General features: G+C 39.4%; 1 protein-coding gene across 1 annotated transcript; it reads left to right on the forward strand.

Annotated features, from left to right (window-relative positions):
- Positions 1 to 12588: 12588 nt before the first annotated feature.
- Positions 12589 to 13740, forward strand: LOC119730661 (G-protein coupled receptor moody-like). Its single transcript, XM_038203651.1, has one exon. It carries the CDS (start codon positions 12589 to 12591, stop codon positions 13738 to 13740), a length of 1152 nt encoding a protein of 383 aa, XP_038059579.1.
- Positions 13741 to 18073: the final 4333 nt, after the last annotated feature.

Below are 18073 nucleotides of genomic sequence, written 5' to 3' on the forward strand. Positions count from 1 at the left end.
GCAGTCAGTCAGTCAGACAGGTACAAAGAGAACTTTTGGCTGCTTCATTGTTGCGGGATAATCCTATGCCCGACTCACAAGGAGTAGTCATCAGTCAGACAGGTACAAAGAGGACTCTTGGCTGTTTCATTGTTACTGTCAAGTTTAATCAGTCAGTCAGTCAGTCAGTCGGTCGGTCAGTCGGGGAGTCAGTCAGTCAGAAAGGTATGCAAAAATGACGTTGTTAAGGGCCAGCAATGATAGTTGTTGCACTTACAGTACTTTGGTGTCATTTGGTATCCCCTTCGGTAACTCCATCAGACCTCTATCACTGCAGTCAACTATGCGGAGCCCGTGGTCGCTACACTCACACACCTCACACGCTTCCTTGTTTGCATGAACCGTACCCGTTGAGGTAAGAGTCGCACAGTGGAACACCATCAGACCTAAAATTAAATGCTTATACCAACCCCGCTCCATGGCTGTATGTATGGTGTTGAATAGACCGTCTGATTTCAAGTATGGGTTATACACGGCAATTTACCATCGATCTCAATCTTCACTTCAACTGTAAAGTCAGAATGAAAACAATCATGTTCCGATAATTGCTGCAAGTTTTGAAGAGCTACGTGGTAATGAACTCGGGCAATAAAGATCCAGCGCTGGCACTTTCCCTAGTTAGTATCGTATGACAACATCGTCACAAGGAAATGTACTACAGGCATTATGTGCCATGACCTTGAACAATTTGCCCCGGAAACGCTTGACATGTAAAAAGTCCCGTTGGAATCTCTGAGGGGAAAGTCCTGAAAATCCCTTTCAGCCCCCTTTAGGGGAGGGGTTTTCTATGAGGGGGCATATTGTGTCCATCATCCTTATTCCCATATACATGGACCGATTTCCTTATTCCCATTGACGGACCAATTTTTCTAAAATTCGGCAGGAATGTCGCTTCGCCACTAATCGATAGTATGGCATCAGTCGGTAGCCACACAGTGATGACAAGAGGGCACTTTACCATTTTTCTCTTTTTCTGAATGTTTTCAAATTTGGCACAAATACTTGTTTGACTAAATATTTAACTAACAAAATTTCTTTTTGCATCCAATTTCAAAATTAGAGGGCGCTTTACTATATGATTCTCTGATGTTTCGGTCAACAAAATATTTTTATCATAGTTTCAAAACTTTTTCTTAAATGCTTTCAAATTTGCTACAAACATTTTTGAGGTTAAAAGTCAACCAATCAAAAATAGTTGTTGGCATCCACCATTAGATGTCTTTGTGCCATTTTCTTTCTGGCTAAAATCATTTATTCGATCTTGTCCCCATTTTCAACCAAAATGGACGTTGGAAAAAGGAACCCCCAAATGGACACACAATTAAGCAATTTTAATGTGGCTCTTCGCATCACTTTGGCAGCCATATTGTATTGCCAGTGGCCACCCACAAAAATGTATTACTTCAATGTTCAGCCAATCAAATCTCTGGTTTAATGCACTATGGGTATAACAACAGCCCGTCTTGTTTATCATTTTGTATGACAGCTCACTGTGAAGCGGTTCTATTCTCAATGCAATACACCCCAAGTTAGATTGACTCAGGGTGTACATGTAAAGTCTTCCTTCTCTAGGCCTAAACTGCTCGTCCAGTTAGCAGAGCTAGACATCAGCAGCAACAGAATGCTTACCAAAGAGGCTATACTTTTCAGGTCCAAGGCCTCCACCGTCAATTAACATGTGTGTCACTTTGGACAATTTTCTGAGTTCAGTAAACCCCTGATTTGCAATTAATCAGTCAGCACCGTCAAAAGTTTGAAATCCCCCCCCCCCCGCCACTCTCTTCAACGGAACAACTCACTGCAGGACTGAGGCACAGTATAAACAGGATGTTGTCTAGTATCTAATGCTTGGACAATGGCAGATATCAACTGCTCTGAAATGGCATGGCTCTTGTCAGTGGCCGTTCGTCTTGTGCATATCCAGAGAAGAGACAGGCGAAGACCGGCTTGTTTCAATTAAAGCGAAAGGCGATTGCCTCTTACATCAACTGGCAGTGCAGTGGTCACTCCCTCTGCCTCTGGAATGATACAAACGTAAGCTCCACCCAGTATAATTCTCCCATTCCCAGACTCAGGCAGTACCATATGCGTCGCGAGGGGGGGGGGGGGGGGGGTGATACTTAATTGGTAAATTCAAAGACCCCCCGCCCGGCCCACTGGAAAATCTCCCGGGACTTTGTATATGTGATAAGGGACATATTCAGGCGTCCAAACTAGTTCGTTTCTGTTGCAATTTGTTCAAGGTTGAGTCCAAGTTATGGTAAAATGCCTGTTTTAATGGACCATCAGTGTTTACAAAATTCTATTCAAAATGATTGAAATGTAAAGCAGACAACTATTTGACACCTCTTATATAGGGCAAGCAAAAAGAAAGACAAAGAAAGAAAGAAGAAGCCCACAGGTTGCCCCCTTTTTTTTGGAAAGTGTTATTCGTGTAGCGCTTTTCAGATAATTTTATGAAAGCCCAATTAATAAGCTTTCTTTTAAGAAAAGAATCATTCAAATTGCTCATATAATTTTTACGTTTGAACACAAACACCATTTTTTTTTACCTTCTCCACGGTTCACATTATAATTTAAGGACGCGATATAGTTCCCGTTAAAACGAAACCATTTGTATATCGTGAAAGTGATATTAGAATAATCCCATAAGTCTCCGGGACAGCCAAGTAGAATGTAGGGCAAATTGAGACTTTAATCTCCTGACATTATAAAGCATGTCATTTTAACAATTGGAGCAGCAGGTTTTTAAATATGTTATGATAAGTGCCATGCAGGTATCATGGTTAGGGCCTATTGAGAGTGTTCTGATTTTTTTTTGTTATAATATTAATGGTTTTTGCTTCGCTGAAATATAATTATACCTGTATTGTGATCTGTGGACAAACGGTTTTTGTTTTCAAAATGCCATATCTGAAAAAGTACAAGAGCGATTTGAAAACTAAAAAAAGCTTATTAATTGGGTGGGCTTTCCTATCCTCAATCTGGAAAGCGCTACATGCAGTATTTTGTAAAAAAAAAAAAAAAATATGGGGCACAATTTGGTTTTTTGGGTTTTTTTGGGACTCACCCTGTTCTGCCTAATGAAGTTTTCCTCTCAGTATTTTTATGAGCTATTGTGACTAGCTACATATAACCCAAGGGACGATGCAGGAGGAAGTTTAGTACACTAGTATCTCATGCACACAGTCTAGTTCTCGAGTGCGCATTATTCTGTACAATTATATTCTTACAAGAAAGCAGGAAATGAAATGAATCCCCCACTAGCACTGCTCTGCAGGGAATCCTATTTCTTATATGCAATGCTATCCTTAAACGGAAACACATCGATTTTTTTTTAATTTGTATGGTTACAAGTTTCAGGAAACAAAACAGGGGATGGAAACTAGTCAGCTTGTTCTGGTATAGTTTCCAGCTTTGCAGTTTAATATTGTCTGAAATTATACAAAAGCGCTATCAGCAGAAAATGATGCATTAAACACCAGTAAAAACGCCAGGCTCGTTCGACTCTTTCAAGTTGGAATTTGTGAGTTTTCTCACACTACTGTGTGATCCGAACAACTCATTTTTGCTGTATTGCATTTTTTGGAGGAAGGCTGTGTAAAAAAAGCTTAGTAAGGCCCCCCCCCCCCAAAAAAAAAAAAAAATCGGTCTCTGGTAAGACCAAAGTTCCGGAATTGACGCGGCCACGCGGCTTTTTTTTTTCTTCTTTTTTCTTCAAGCTCGGATTGTACAGACAAGGTGGGTACTATTTTGCTTTTTTTGGTGTCCTCGTGTACATTGGTGGCCTCCATAATTTTCCTTGGTGCTTTCGATCATTTGCCTGGGTACAATTTTCCTTTCCGAGGTGCTCTTTTGTAAAAAAAAATGAGGAGGTGCGGAAATAGAGGGCGCTGTTGGAGCTACCGCTGAACATTGTTGAAAAAAAAAAGATCGACGCGCATGAATAAAATCGACGCGCGCGCTGACCAAAGACCGACTTATTTTTGTTTGTGGCCTAAATAGCCCATTAACATTTTCCTTGAAAAATTACAAGAAATCAATGAAAATAATAGCGAAACTATGATTGGGATTCTTTTCAAGGACGCGGGAGAACGGTATATTTAGACGGAAATAATGTGTCCGCTTCAAAAAAGGGAAACATTGTTCAACTTGAAGAACGGACGGGGCCGGATTTTTTTCCTGTAGAAAAACTCTTGGGCAGTGCATGTCTCCAGAGGGCGCTATGTCTGGCGTTTTAAGATGGCGGCCTCCAAGTGTGAATGTTGAACTTCAATGCTCACATTTTTTCAGTCGATATTTTAATATTGATTTAGTGGTTCCCAAATCCTCCTTAGACTATGTTCGGACGAGTAACGCGATGAGCTGTGCCAGTGTGATTTGTTGACAAATTTGTCGAAAAGTGACAACAAGATTGAAGAACGGTGGTTATTTTTGCTTGTCCCGCGACCACGATGAAACCATGTAAACGTGCACAAACATGACACATCTTTGCTGCAAAATAACTCCGAAGCTTTGGGATTACTCCTACTACGTAACCACCCTCCTTTATGTCAAGTAAAACGGTTGGTTAACATTTCACATGAACATTTTAGGCGCTTTTTTATTGAAGTGTTTAGAAACAAATGTTGCAACCTGACGCCACTTCAGCTATTGAGCGGTTGTGTACAAAGTCTACGGAAATTCAAGACAATCTTGTAAATATTTCCTAACAAAATTGGAAATGTTTCTCACTCAGTCCCAGATTCATGTGTTATCAATATCATCATTTTTGCAATGAATGAACTTTATTGAGATGATAGGCCTACATGTATACTGTAGGCTTTATGAAGAAAAAAAGTGGCGTCAGGTTGCAACCGTTTTTCCAGTGTGGATATTGGATAGAATTAAGGCCTAAAAAAGAAAATCCAGACCGCCACTTCGCTCTTCAGTTGTTGTGTACAAAGAGACTATGTCAAGGAAAGTCAGGAAACTTTTCAATGTGTTTCCTAACAAATTTAAAAGTGTTCCTTTGTCCCAGCACACCCAGATTCATGTCTTTACAATATTTTTGCAATACTGACCTTTATTGAGATGATATATGAAGAAAAAAGTGGCATCATGTTGCAACATGCTTTCCTTTATCTGTTATTATGTATCTGTGTCCCGCATTTTTGTCCATTCTTGGCCGGCACTTCCTCTACGCATGCGCACCTGCTACGAGTATGTAATGTAAATAGTATGTACAAATGTAGTGGCTATCGTTACGGCAGTCGACGATCTGGTTCGCCGACCTGACAATATTCAACGTCAGGATCTGTGGCTCTTAGAACTGTGGATCTCGGACTTTATTTGCCTTAAAAAGAGGCTATCGTTATGGCAGTGGCCCTGGATCGGAATGACACTTTAACCTTAACCTTTTCAATATGACCATTGAACCTTCACAATATGAACGTTGAACCTTCGCAATGGGCACGGTGTACGTTTCTTAATTTTGCTATGTGGAAGTTGTTCCTTGTCATTGAGAATCATCCATCCTGTTAGTGTTAACGTTCGATTTGTGTATGTAGCCCAGGAATCATGCTTGTTGTCAATGTTGCACTTTGCTTCTTCGCAATGTGAAACATGTACCTTTGCATTGTTAACATTCGGCCTTGCCTCTTTTAAATATTATTTTTGAACCGTGCTCATTTGTGATGTGTATTGAAAATATACATGTACATTTACATGTACGTGACATGTAGCACACAATCGGCTGGTGCTAATTACCACGCACGACCCGACGTTCACTCGCACAGTTTCACAATTTTGGATGCACGGACTGACGTCAATCCAAGCTATTGGCATGATTTTACAGGTTGCTCTAATTCATATTTTTCAATTTGATCTTGATCTAGATTCATAGAATCAGAGTGAAATTTCAACATGGATAAGAAGAAAAAAGTGTAAGCCTAAAGGTAAGAACTTTGAGGGAATTATAATTATGGTCAAAAAAGTACACTTGATCAAATGTATCACGACAGCCCGCCCTGAAAGGTGTGCTCATCAACTTGGCATGGCTTCTGCAATCAGTTTCAAACTAACATGGCCAATAAACGAAACAGACCAGTTCACTAATACTTTGCAGATTCATGCACGCACGTACGCAGGCACACCCACACACACACATACCCACCCATATTTACTTTCGGAGGCCTAAGTGTCTGGAAAAAATAACCGGTCAACATTTCAGCACGCCTTCCTGAAAAAATTCAGGATCCACCGTGCTAGCCCCCCCCCCCCCAAAAAAAAATATTGGTTCTAGAACCGCGCCTGGCACAACTATGCATTGATCTGAATGACAGACAGGTGGAGGGTTGAGCAGCTGTACATTGAAAATGTGAAACTTACCTGTATTCAGTCTAAAGTTCAATAAATGTGTTTCCATTTAATTGATGTCCTGTTCCGTTACTCCATTTATTTACTTCATTGGATGAGGCCCATTGTTGTCATTGGTGTCATAGCAAAATGCCTATTTTGAACATTGTGTTGGTAGTGGTTTGGGTAGACACAAAGAAAGTGCCCCTCTATGCCGACTTAAAAAGCGCCACCCAATGTCCGATAGTGTCCATGATCGTCCGGTTTGAACAGCGCCCCCATTGGAAGATGGTACCACCCCAACCCCACACTCTCGCCCCAAACCCCCCAGCCCCAACCCCTAACACCCACCCCAACCTCCACCCCGACCCCAGCCCACCCCATCCCCCCTACCCAACTTTTTGATTTTACGTTGGCCAAGTGACCAGAGCCCACCCCAAGCCAAGTCCGGCATACCGTATAACCGTTACGCCGGGCATATTCCCTTTGGGGAAAACCACGACTTGTTCAGCATAATTATCCATGGTTCATTATGCCCGTGTGTAGTGATAAAGGGTTTCAAAACGATTTCCAGTATTCCGTCATTAAAGTCTACAACGTTTTCAATATACACTGCTTACAAACAACAAATTTAAAACTCCAATATCATTGTTATTGTTTTTCATAGATTCGCATTTTGGCAATCCTCTCATTGAGATACAAGCCTGGCTTTTCTATAACACGCAGCTCACAAATTTGTAAGTACATGCATATGCATCAACAATCACTCGTTTCATCAGTCATGTTAATGGCCCGAACAAAACCAAATCACCAGGCTCCGCCCCGTGAAGCTTTCACCAAGTACCGTGACAGCTACGATTTCTGTCCGATATTGCTGGGCCTGGCCTATTAGATACAGTTACTGCATGCGTTGTTGATATCAGAGATATCGTAATATCTTAAGCCACAGCTTGCGAACTTATATTTTGCATTTTCAATTTATGTTAGATCGATGTTCCGAAACAATTTTCCATCGATTGGAGAGAGGTCATTTGCCACCGTCAATAACACAATCAGCAGGTGTTTAAACATTCATCGTCCAATTTCTTCTGTGTGTTTGCTTTTCTGTAAAACAAAAATGTAGTGCATGTATAACACCATTTCTTTCACAGCAGGCACTTTCGTTTTTTTTTAAGTATAGCTGGATCCCTTCAAAATATTTTCAAGAAAAAGATGTTTAGGAACAAGCAGCACTTTACAACAGAAGATTCCGATATCAATGTGAAATCCTGTTTTGTAGATTAGCATTATTTTGTCGGTCGCAATCTTATTAATGATTATAATTATTTGAAATATAATTATAATTAACATCCTACGCAGAAGAAAAATATGGATTTCGCAAATTTCCCATGTTCGATAAAAGACTTTTATTAAAATATTGATCGATTCGTAAAGTTCCACCATTGGCCATGTCGTAGGAAAATTAATGCGTACTTTTAATTATCCCCTCTACAGATCGTTGTATGACAATCATTTGATAGCTATTTCCGATGTTGTATGGCAAGATTTGGGTTCCAACGCCTATGTTTCAACGCCTTTAATTTATGTATCGCCTTTTAAATGGCCAAGCTCCCCAAATCGAGAAAAGTCTTGCAGTTATTTTCCTTGATTATTTACCCTTTTGAAGATAAACCAAATTTGGATTGTATGTATCGTTTTCGATAAAATTACTACTGTTTTTAAATTGTAACATACCTCAGCAAAACCACCACGATTTATGTACTTAAGTTGTTTGAGTTGATACATGAACAGACTTTTACAACCACTACTGAAGTTGTTCAGCACATAATACCGTTTCTTTTCGTTCCTTGGCCCAGGGCTGTAGATAATACCCTTCAGTTTGCGCCTGCCACAAACCGGACTGACCTTAAAATGTAAGGATCTTTCACGACTCTCATGACTTAATTATGACTTGATGACTATCCTGATTTTTTTTGCTTTAATATTTGAAAAGAGCTGGTGTTAAACGTGACCTTTCATTTTTTTTCAGTTGGCACAAGATTCAGTAAAAATACGATATAGGCCTTGGCCTAGCAGTTAAATGGTTTAGTATTGTTTAGTTTTGGTGATGGGTTCGCACCACCAATATTCGTGCTAATGGAAATGACATTTCGCCTCTGTAAATCTGGATTCTCCTGTTCAAGAACTGGCTTCAAAGTGTCGGGCGATGTGTGCCCTGTGCGCAAGGGTATTATAGAGATCCGTGGAATTGTGTATGTTAAGCATGTCCACCGGGTACTACGAAGTGTGGTTTTTATGTTTTAACAATGTGGTGTTCGACAAGACTGACATTGTCAGTACATTTTTAAATAATGTTTAATTACTCCGTCACTTGTTTCGTCAAAGAGTTTCATACTCGACACGTTCCCTATTGAGACATAGCTAAAAAGCATCATGATTGCCCCTTTAACCCTGGTTGACCTTTTGGTCCAAAATTTCTGAGCAAAGAATAGACACAGCCCAACTTCTATTTTGGCCATCAGCCTTGGTCAAAAATTTTGGCCACCGGTATCAAATGAGGGGAATAATCGTCATAGCAATTTTGGCAATGTATGCACCTCCAGAGTTGGAAAATATGTGAAAGCATTGCAGCTGTTGTAGCTCTTTGGGTGTTATCACCCTTTTTTCAAAATGTCCATCGTAATTCTTGTTACCACTCCAGGGGCGGTATACCTTGCACATGCGCACTATAATCATTTATGCCCTGATTTGATACTGACCAAACCCCCAGGCTGATGGCCTAATTTGATTTGTATTATCCAGCTCCAGCTACAAGGCTTGCGAAGTATAGCTGCTGTTTTTATATTGCCATCAATTACCTTGCCATAAGGCCTGTAGTCTTTAAGCCTGGAAACAGGTGATCTTCATCCTTTTATAATAGCTGTATACATGTAGCCTAAGGCTATTGTAGTGTGTGGGGGGGGGGTGGACATGCAAAACCCAGGGGGATAAAAAGCAATTTTTGTTACGGTTACTGAACATCTCCAGATGAGTAGTATTGACATGTACATATTTTTTGTTGCATAAAGTTGTTTTCTTGAGCCAAGAGGGCCTCTATCCTTCTATTTAGACACTGTGAAAATGCGTTTGTTCCCTTTGAAAGAAGTTTGTTCCCTTCGAAAGAAGGGATTGTTTTACACCATAACACGCATGCACCATCATACTGAAAAGTTCAGTACTGTGGTGGATTACAACTAAAACCAAACGATGGCACCTCGCAGGGTTAAAGCATTATAATTTTCTAAGGGAAACCTCCATTTTGTAAGGAAAAGCTCCACTTGTGGGTCTATTTCGAATTGAGCAAGGTCATGGGGCCCACAGTTAGACCTGGGGCCATAGAATAACAATCATTTTGGGTTGGTTTGGGAGAGGGATTAACATGATGGGGCTATTTTTCTTATTATTGCTAAGAAAATTGTGTCCTAGATGTTGTAATCTTTAAATTACAGTAAAAAAAAAACATAACCGCTTCGCTCCAGAGCGCCACCTGGTGGCGCTTTATCTGTCTGATTCTGTGTTGTTTTGTATAAGCGCGTGTTTTGGTGGAGTGTAACCATCGATCTCCATTATACAGACTGTAAATAAATGCAGATAAGTGAGTGGAACCATTGGGTGCGTGCGCATTCCTTTACTGTCGCGCAATGCATGATTGAAAACAACATGGCGCTGCAAGATCGTGGTTGCCATTAAAAAGACTCGATAGCTCGCACGTATGCTTTCGCTTGTGAACAGTGAAGATTCGGAAAACGCGGACAGCTGTTAAGTACTAGTGCGGGTGTGTGCGCACGCGTACGTTTATCTCTTAATATTAGCTGTATCATGGGTATAGTATTTAGGCCGATAAATCATGAATATGAATTGTACTTATAGCTCAGAACTAATCCAAAAGGAAATATTTTAAGATGTGATCAGGCTGAAGGAGGTGTTTTGATTTCCACAAATATATTGTAGGCATCAAGTAATTTGTGTCATAAAAAGATACCATATTCGTTTTCCCTTTTTAATTAATAATAACTTCGCTTGTAGAAATTAAGGAATTTGTGTGAGGATACAATTGAAACTTTTGATTGTAAAATAATAGAAAAAAATATTAGGAATTACCTGACCTAATCATTCTCAAGGACAAGTAGATTGATACTGGAACAGTGGAAAGTGATTACACCGGAACGTCCAACATACGACAAAATATATGACTTAGCCATGAGCCTAATAAAACAAAAATAACTTTGAGATGTGGTCAATTTAGAACAGTATGTTTTATTTCTGAATAAAAAAAATTGAAATAATTAGATTTAATGAATTGAATTTTAATTGAAATCAATGATGCGCACTCACTATTTCTTTTTCTTCCACCAATAGAATTGTCAAACTAGACGCACGACTCAAATTAACACGTGTGACTTGCAGGTGAACGTGGTGCTATGTCATGTAAAGGTCTTTGTTTCCTGTGTATAATTTTTATTTGGTTACCAATGTTCCGACTGCCTCCAAGTCCATCCATGCATTTGACCTTTCATTTCGCTAGGGGTTTCAATTTTACATATCTGAGTCATTGTTTGTGTTGGGAATTCGTTTTTGTTTGAAGTTGATCTTTTCGTTTGGTTTTCCTTTCCATGTGGTGAGTCAATAACACGTGACAATAGATGTAAACAAGTGAGAATTAGTATGCAGCACACACACAATATAGTGTGAAACCAAGTGTTTAACTTTTAAACAAAAAATTGAACACAAATCGGTAATACTTTGTAAACATTTTGACGCGTTTACAAATAAACACATCACATGTTCTGTTTACAACATTTTTTTTAATAAATTGCGCATGTTTATGAAAATATTAAACACATATACATATTGAAAAAAATGCTTAAGTTAACAAAAATACTTTTCATTTCTCTTATTGAATTGAATTGAATTACTAGTTTGATATATCAAGGACATTAAATTTGCTCACCCACCGGTACAATCAAATTGAAAAAAAACAATGATATATTTTCAAAATATACATTAATAATATGTGATACTTTTTATGCTGATTGATTAACTTTGATCATGTTTTGCTTGAGGTGATATTTCTCATTAAATCACGAAACATTATCTGGCTACACAAAAGTCATCAAAACGTGGCCCTCTAAGGTAACACATTATTTGCTTCTATTAAAAGAAAGATATTTAAGACAGACGATATTCACTAAAGTGAAGGAAAATTCTAGTCCTTTATATCACTTTTTGGGAAGGGAAAACGGCCAACAAGGACCGTATCGCGTTAGCGTACGCAGACTGCCATGTTGGACCGGCGTGGACTACCTCGTGTGTTCACCGGTAGAGGACAATTGCACTTCGCTGGATCGCTACAATAACAATGAGACATCCATATCAATTCACGAAAACTGAAAATGCATAATACAGAAAGAGGGAGCAAGGTTTGTGCACTTCTTCACATATATCTTTATTAAAGATTTTGACATTGCAGCTAGCACCGAATAGGCTTCAAGCTTGTGTAAAGGGGCCGCAGAAAGAGGTCGCAAACGCCGCGCCATTACAGCATTACGCATCGCCTCATTTGTCTCCCGAGAATCTTTGCAGTATAAAACTAAACACATTTGTCTTAACAGTATGTTTGTTGTACGATGCATGCACTGATAGACAGAGCGAGAGAATGTGTACAATCTAAATGAATCCACACTGAACATCCGGGATATGTCTGAAATACTAAATAAACATGTAAACCGTGAACAAAACTAGCAACTTGTAGCTGTAACAGTCATTTCTGACTTCGGAGTTAGTACGTTTGACATTATGTTACCGTGGCTGAATCATCTCTGCTCCCTTTATTTACAAGCTTCAATTTATACAAATCCTAAATCTAATCAACACCGTTGCATTAATGTAAATATGATGAGTGATCCGTGTTCGTAGAATATTGGCCGAAATATCACTTTCATTTTAAGACCGGATTAAACAAGTGTTTAGTGTCCACTGTGAAGAAATGTACGAGTCTTGCTTATATTACGCTGGTATTGCCTCACAGCTTCACTCCAAGTCTGTGTCAGTGTTGCATAAACGTTCGCACTTGGTTTACCACGAACTGGCGGGATTTTTGGTCGATACTTTAATTGACCGACTGGTGAAACAATTTGATAGGGAAACGCATCATTTAAACCACTCGCCGAAATCATGTCTGATAGCGATTTCAACTCGACCGTGGCTCAGAATTTTGAAGATCAAAATATGACCACAGCTTCTACCACCAGTGGAGCCACGGCACTTCCTGAACTTCACTCATATGGCGTGTTACTTTTTGCAGCCTGCGTTTGGATCACCGTAGCTGTGTTGGGTATAACAGGCAACACTATGGTGATCCTAGCAGCGGTTCTTAGTAAGCAAGTCCGGACGACCACTAATGTTCTGGTGGTCAATCTCAGTGTAGCTGATCTGTGGACTTCCTTGTCTCTGCCTTGGTCAGGCGTGGCGTTGCTAAGTAATGGTACCTGGCCTCTGGCTACCGAGATCCCGTGCCAAATAGCGGCGTTCATGTGGCACACCGGTCTAGGAGCCAGCCTGTACAACCTGGCTTTGATTGCGTTGAATCGTCTTGTCAAGATAACTCGCCCTATGGCAACCTACAATCGTATCTTCTCACCTCGCAAGATGGTCTTCATTGTAGCTCTGTCCTGGCTCATCCCGATATTTGTTATCGTCTTTCCACTTACTATCGGTGTCGGTGGCCTAGGTCACGATCTCAAATTCGACACCTGTACCGATGACGACTTGCATCCTCGTGCTAATGCGTACAACTTAGTCCAAACCATCGGATTCTACCCCATCCCTATGACCACTGTCGTCGTCAGCTATGTCATCATCTATATCCATGTCAGGCGACACTTTCGAAAGCAACTTTCCCGGACAAAAAACAGAGATAAAGCCACAGATGCCGTTGAGTCCAGTGCTTTCAGACTTACATTCATATCAACTACTTCAGGTGAGGTCACCGAGGAACACGAAGAGCCTGAAGGTGAGAAAAGAAACCAAAATATCAGCAGCCAGCAGCTCAGGATTACCAAGAACCTCTTCTGTGTCTTCTGCGTGTTCACGATCTGCATCTCTCCGTACTTCATCTCACTCTTTTTTGCTAACAGTGAAGTCTTTGCTCTGTACGGCGCTACCATCTTGATCTGCAACAGCTGTGTTAATCCTATCATCTACCGAGTCAAGCACCCGCAGTTCAAGAAGGTACTCCGGCCAATGTTGAGATGTAGGTGGAAGAAAATACCACAACCATCTAAGACGTTGCAAGCAATCCTCTCAATGCGCCAGAGAAAGAAATAAACTATAGAATAATAAACTGTTGACTCGGTAAACACTTTGCACGGGACAGTCATTAAAATGAAGCTAATAAGCAGACATAGTTTTATAATTGCTTATAGCAACTCTATGTGCCAAGTTAATTGTCAAGTGCTAGAAACCAGTCACATGCAACCATCAGTCAATTTACATTCCATGATGACACGTTGACATTCCATGATGACACGAAGTGTTGATGACTGTTCGTGCGTTGCAAATGTGTTTGCAATTGTCAGTAGCGTATCCAGCTTTTGGGGGGGGGGGGCAACCGCACATCCGCGCCGAAATGTAGACATTTTTTTTCGGACACTTGGCCTCCGTAAAATCAAAAAGCGGTGGGGGGGGGGGGGGCTCTTCAACAGTGACTATTATTATGCATACTGCAAATTATACAAATTATATGCCAACTTTCACGGCGCATGGTAATGGTATTTCAGCGGGTTTTCTTTTGTGGGATTGATGTCAAAACCCTTTAACCATGTATTGCAATAATTACTTGAAAAAAAAATATTGTGTCCCTCTCCTGGATACGCCACTGGCAATTGGCCTCTGTAAATCAATCATCGGCCTTCTTTTTAACACTTAATCCTAAAACGTAATTTTATATGCGGATATTATCCAACTAGTTTGCTTATAAATACGCCAGCATGTAGTCGTATATATACTGCACTTCAGTGACCCATTCTCTGGCTGTTTCTAACTATCTGTATTATTATTTTGATATAACGTGAATTTCAAACAAACAAAATCGTGGGTGAGTTAATCGAATTGTAGTGACTACAACAAACCAGTAAGAACTGTTCGGTTATTCACATTTTGCAGTGCTCTACAGTTCTATACAACCGTGTAAAATAACAGAGTGCACTTTTCTATAACGCCTTTAGTAGAGAGATATGGCATTGATTGACAGCCACTAGGTGCTCTAACAACTTGTAAAGCTGAAGGAAATGTACACATTTTAACAATTAATGTTGGCAAAACCTATGCAAAGATGTTCCATGAAAATGTAATACCGCATTTGTCAAGACACACAATGAATGGGGCCACTTATCTACCGTCACGTTTGCAGTTTTACCATGGTTGCGAGTTTTTGTTAAATACCTCAAACCACCAAATAAGAATTTCAACAAATGAATGGACATGCAGCCATTCGCTAAATATGGTTTGAGTTGATTATTAATTTTGTTATTTTGACATTATCTTCAAATTTCTAACAAAAAGTGAACGGCAAACTTAGGTATCTTTTTTCGTCCATTGTGGATGTAATTTGAAGCTGAATTTAAAATAAAAATAGAGAGAAAGAAATGATTCAACACATATTACATTTATTGTAAGCCTACATGTCCATTCAAAATACTTTTTTGGGGTGGTTTCAGGTACTGTTAAAGAAATATAACCATTGGAAAAACTACTAACGTGACGCATGCAAAGTTGCCCCTACATTGTGTTTCTTGTTATATGGAAATAGGAAACAGGCGGCATTTCTAAGTCGTCGGAAGCCCAGGACATGTACATATTTTCTTTCTTAAGCCTCGATGCGTGTGCGTGTATACATTATAATGTTTGTAATGTAAAAACGAAAAAAAAAATGTTTTGGTTGTTGGATTGGATCACAACCTAAGATTTATGTCTGTACACGTTAAACTTGATAAGCTGAAGCGACATTTAGCCGGAAGAACGTACTCGGAAACGTTTGCGCAAAACATTATGTATAAATTTATATATTTCAAGTATCTTCCATTAATTATACCTTATCGTCTGGATTTGAGTCACGTCGGCCCTTATTTGGTGAGATCATTTTTTTTTTAAGCTTTCACGACAATAAAGGGTAGGTGATTCGTTTCTGCTGAAAAAAACTGTTATCATTATCATTACTCTGAATTGGCATTTTTTGGTAGATCACAGAACATTAAACTAAAGGTGAAAAAATGTCCAATGTTTGAAATCGCCCACTGAAAGCGAAAAAGAAGTTTTGTAAGCGAATCTGAATTAACATAAACGATAGGTGCTGCTCAATCAATCAAAATGGATTCGAATGACAGCGAAAATGAACCATGTATTCAGAGCGATTCTTAAATTCAGACGAAAATGAATGACCGATTTTCAGAAGTGACTGAACAGAAATTGGCCGGGAAAACCTATTTTGTTTTGTTATCTTCGTTTGCTATCTATCTTAATTTAAACAATTAAATTCAAGGCATCATTTTTTTTGCTGGTAATTACCTTCATATTTGTATAAATGTATTTAAATATCACTGTATTTTACTTATATTATCCAACTTTGTATTGGTTTATTGGCGAGTGCTAAATACATGTCAACTGAATTGAAATTTTAACTCGGCAAACGAACAACTCGATATTTTGCAAATGTATCCTGACAATCATATTTTTTTGGGCAGCGCCCACTATTGCGGTACAGAGGAGTGCACTGCTTAGCAATAAACAAACGAATAACGTAGCCAACCATTTGATCCTTAAATTTGCTGTTAATTCTGATCGATAAAAACTAACGGATGCAAGGAGGTAAATTTATTATACTTATTTTATTTTATGCAAGAAGCATCGTCCTTGTATTTGATGAGATTCTGTGATGATTTTGTGACTGAATTCTGAGTAATTATAGCGTGACCAGATGATTACTTTTGCTTGCTCAAAATATGTCCGGCTTTCTGATATATTATCACACCTAATCGATGTATACTTTTGTCACAATTTGGATTACTACGGAGCTTTTAAAGGGACATAGGTGAAACAAAAAATTGAAAAAATCCATCGTAAGAATGAAAACAAATCTGCTTTCGAACGCAAAAAATCTGCGTGCGAACGCAAAAAATCTGCGTTCGAACGCAAAAAATCTGCGTTCGAACGCAAAAAATCTGCGTGCGAACGCAAAAAATCTGCGTGCGAACGCAAAAAATCTGCGTTCGAACGCAAAAAATCTGCGTGCGAACGCAAAAAATCTGCGTGCGAACGCAAAAAATCTGCGTTCGAACGCAAAAAATCTGTCAAACGGTCTTACTAGGGCTTGCTGTTAGTTGGTCATGAAGTTTAACCATTGCAATGAAGATCTAGCTAATTGTCCTTCTTTTTGTAAGAGTCCCTATCCTGTTACAATACTAGCTACAACACAACCAACCCCCCCCCCCCCACCCCATCAGTCCCACCCATTATGCTATGCTGAGGCAACACACTTATGAGACATTTTTAAAAGTAATTTGCCTTTTTGGTTTCTTTTTATAAAGTGAGGCAAGTTTTAAAAAAATAATTAAAAAGGCTATATAATTATCTTTCAAATTTTTCAGGTAAATAAATATAACTGGTCGTTATTCAGAAATTTGTCTATCCACAAATCCTTTACAGTATAAATGTTCATTCCTAATCCTTGTAATAGTTCCAAACTTTAGAAGCGACTGACATGTATATATTGTTTGATCATTTCTGGCTTTCAATAAGCCTATTTTACTAGTCTAACACTAGTACATGTACATGTACTTTCTGCTTCCTCACTTTCAGATACGGGATTCACTAATTAGCTGATTCCTACTCATACTCATAGCAATCGACAAACATGTCGGGCTATTCTGATAGCCATGGCTAGCCCGACATGTTTTTTGGTGGCCCATGGATAACCAGTTAAATGTGGAGAAACTGTTGCACTTACAAGAGCATGATATGAGGCAGCTCATGATTGATACGTTTTACATGTTTGGTACAACAGTTTTCAGGGCAAAGAATGTTTTGACCCACAAAAATCACCCACATAAGTGGTGGGGCAGCACAGGGAGGGCAAACAGCTTACAGCAAACGGCAAACAGCTTTTTCGTTCGAACGCAGATTTTTTTTGTTCGAACGCAGATTTTTTTTCGTTCGAACGCAGATTTTTTGCGTTCGCACGCAGATTTTTTGCGTTCGCACGCAGATTTTTTGCGTTCGCACGCAGATTTTTTGCGTTCGCACGCAGATTTTTTGCGTTCGCACGCAGATTTTTTGCGTTCGCACGCAGATTTTTTGCGTTCGCACGCAGATTTTTTGCGTTCGCACGCAGATTTTTGCGTTCGCACTCAGATTTTTTGCGTTCGCACGCAGATTTTTTGCGTTCGCACGCAGATTTTTTGCGTTCGCACGCAGATTTTTTGCGTTCGAACGCAGATTTTTTGCGTTCGAACGCAGATTTGTTTTCATTCTTACGATGGATTTTTTCAATTTTTTTCACCTATGTCCCTTTAAAAGCTCCGTAGATTACATTTTGCGTACTACACGTATTGTTTATTCACAGTTTTCACGGAGCCAATTGCGAAAATAAATCTTCTTGAACATG

Source organism: Patiria miniata, unplaced genomic scaffold (assembly GCF_015706575.1).
Source record: "Patiria miniata isolate m_02_andy unplaced genomic scaffold, ASM1570657v1 HiC_scaffold_22, whole genome shotgun sequence".
NCBI classification, from domain to species: domain Eukaryota; kingdom Metazoa; phylum Echinodermata; class Asteroidea; order Valvatida; family Asterinidae; genus Patiria; species Patiria miniata.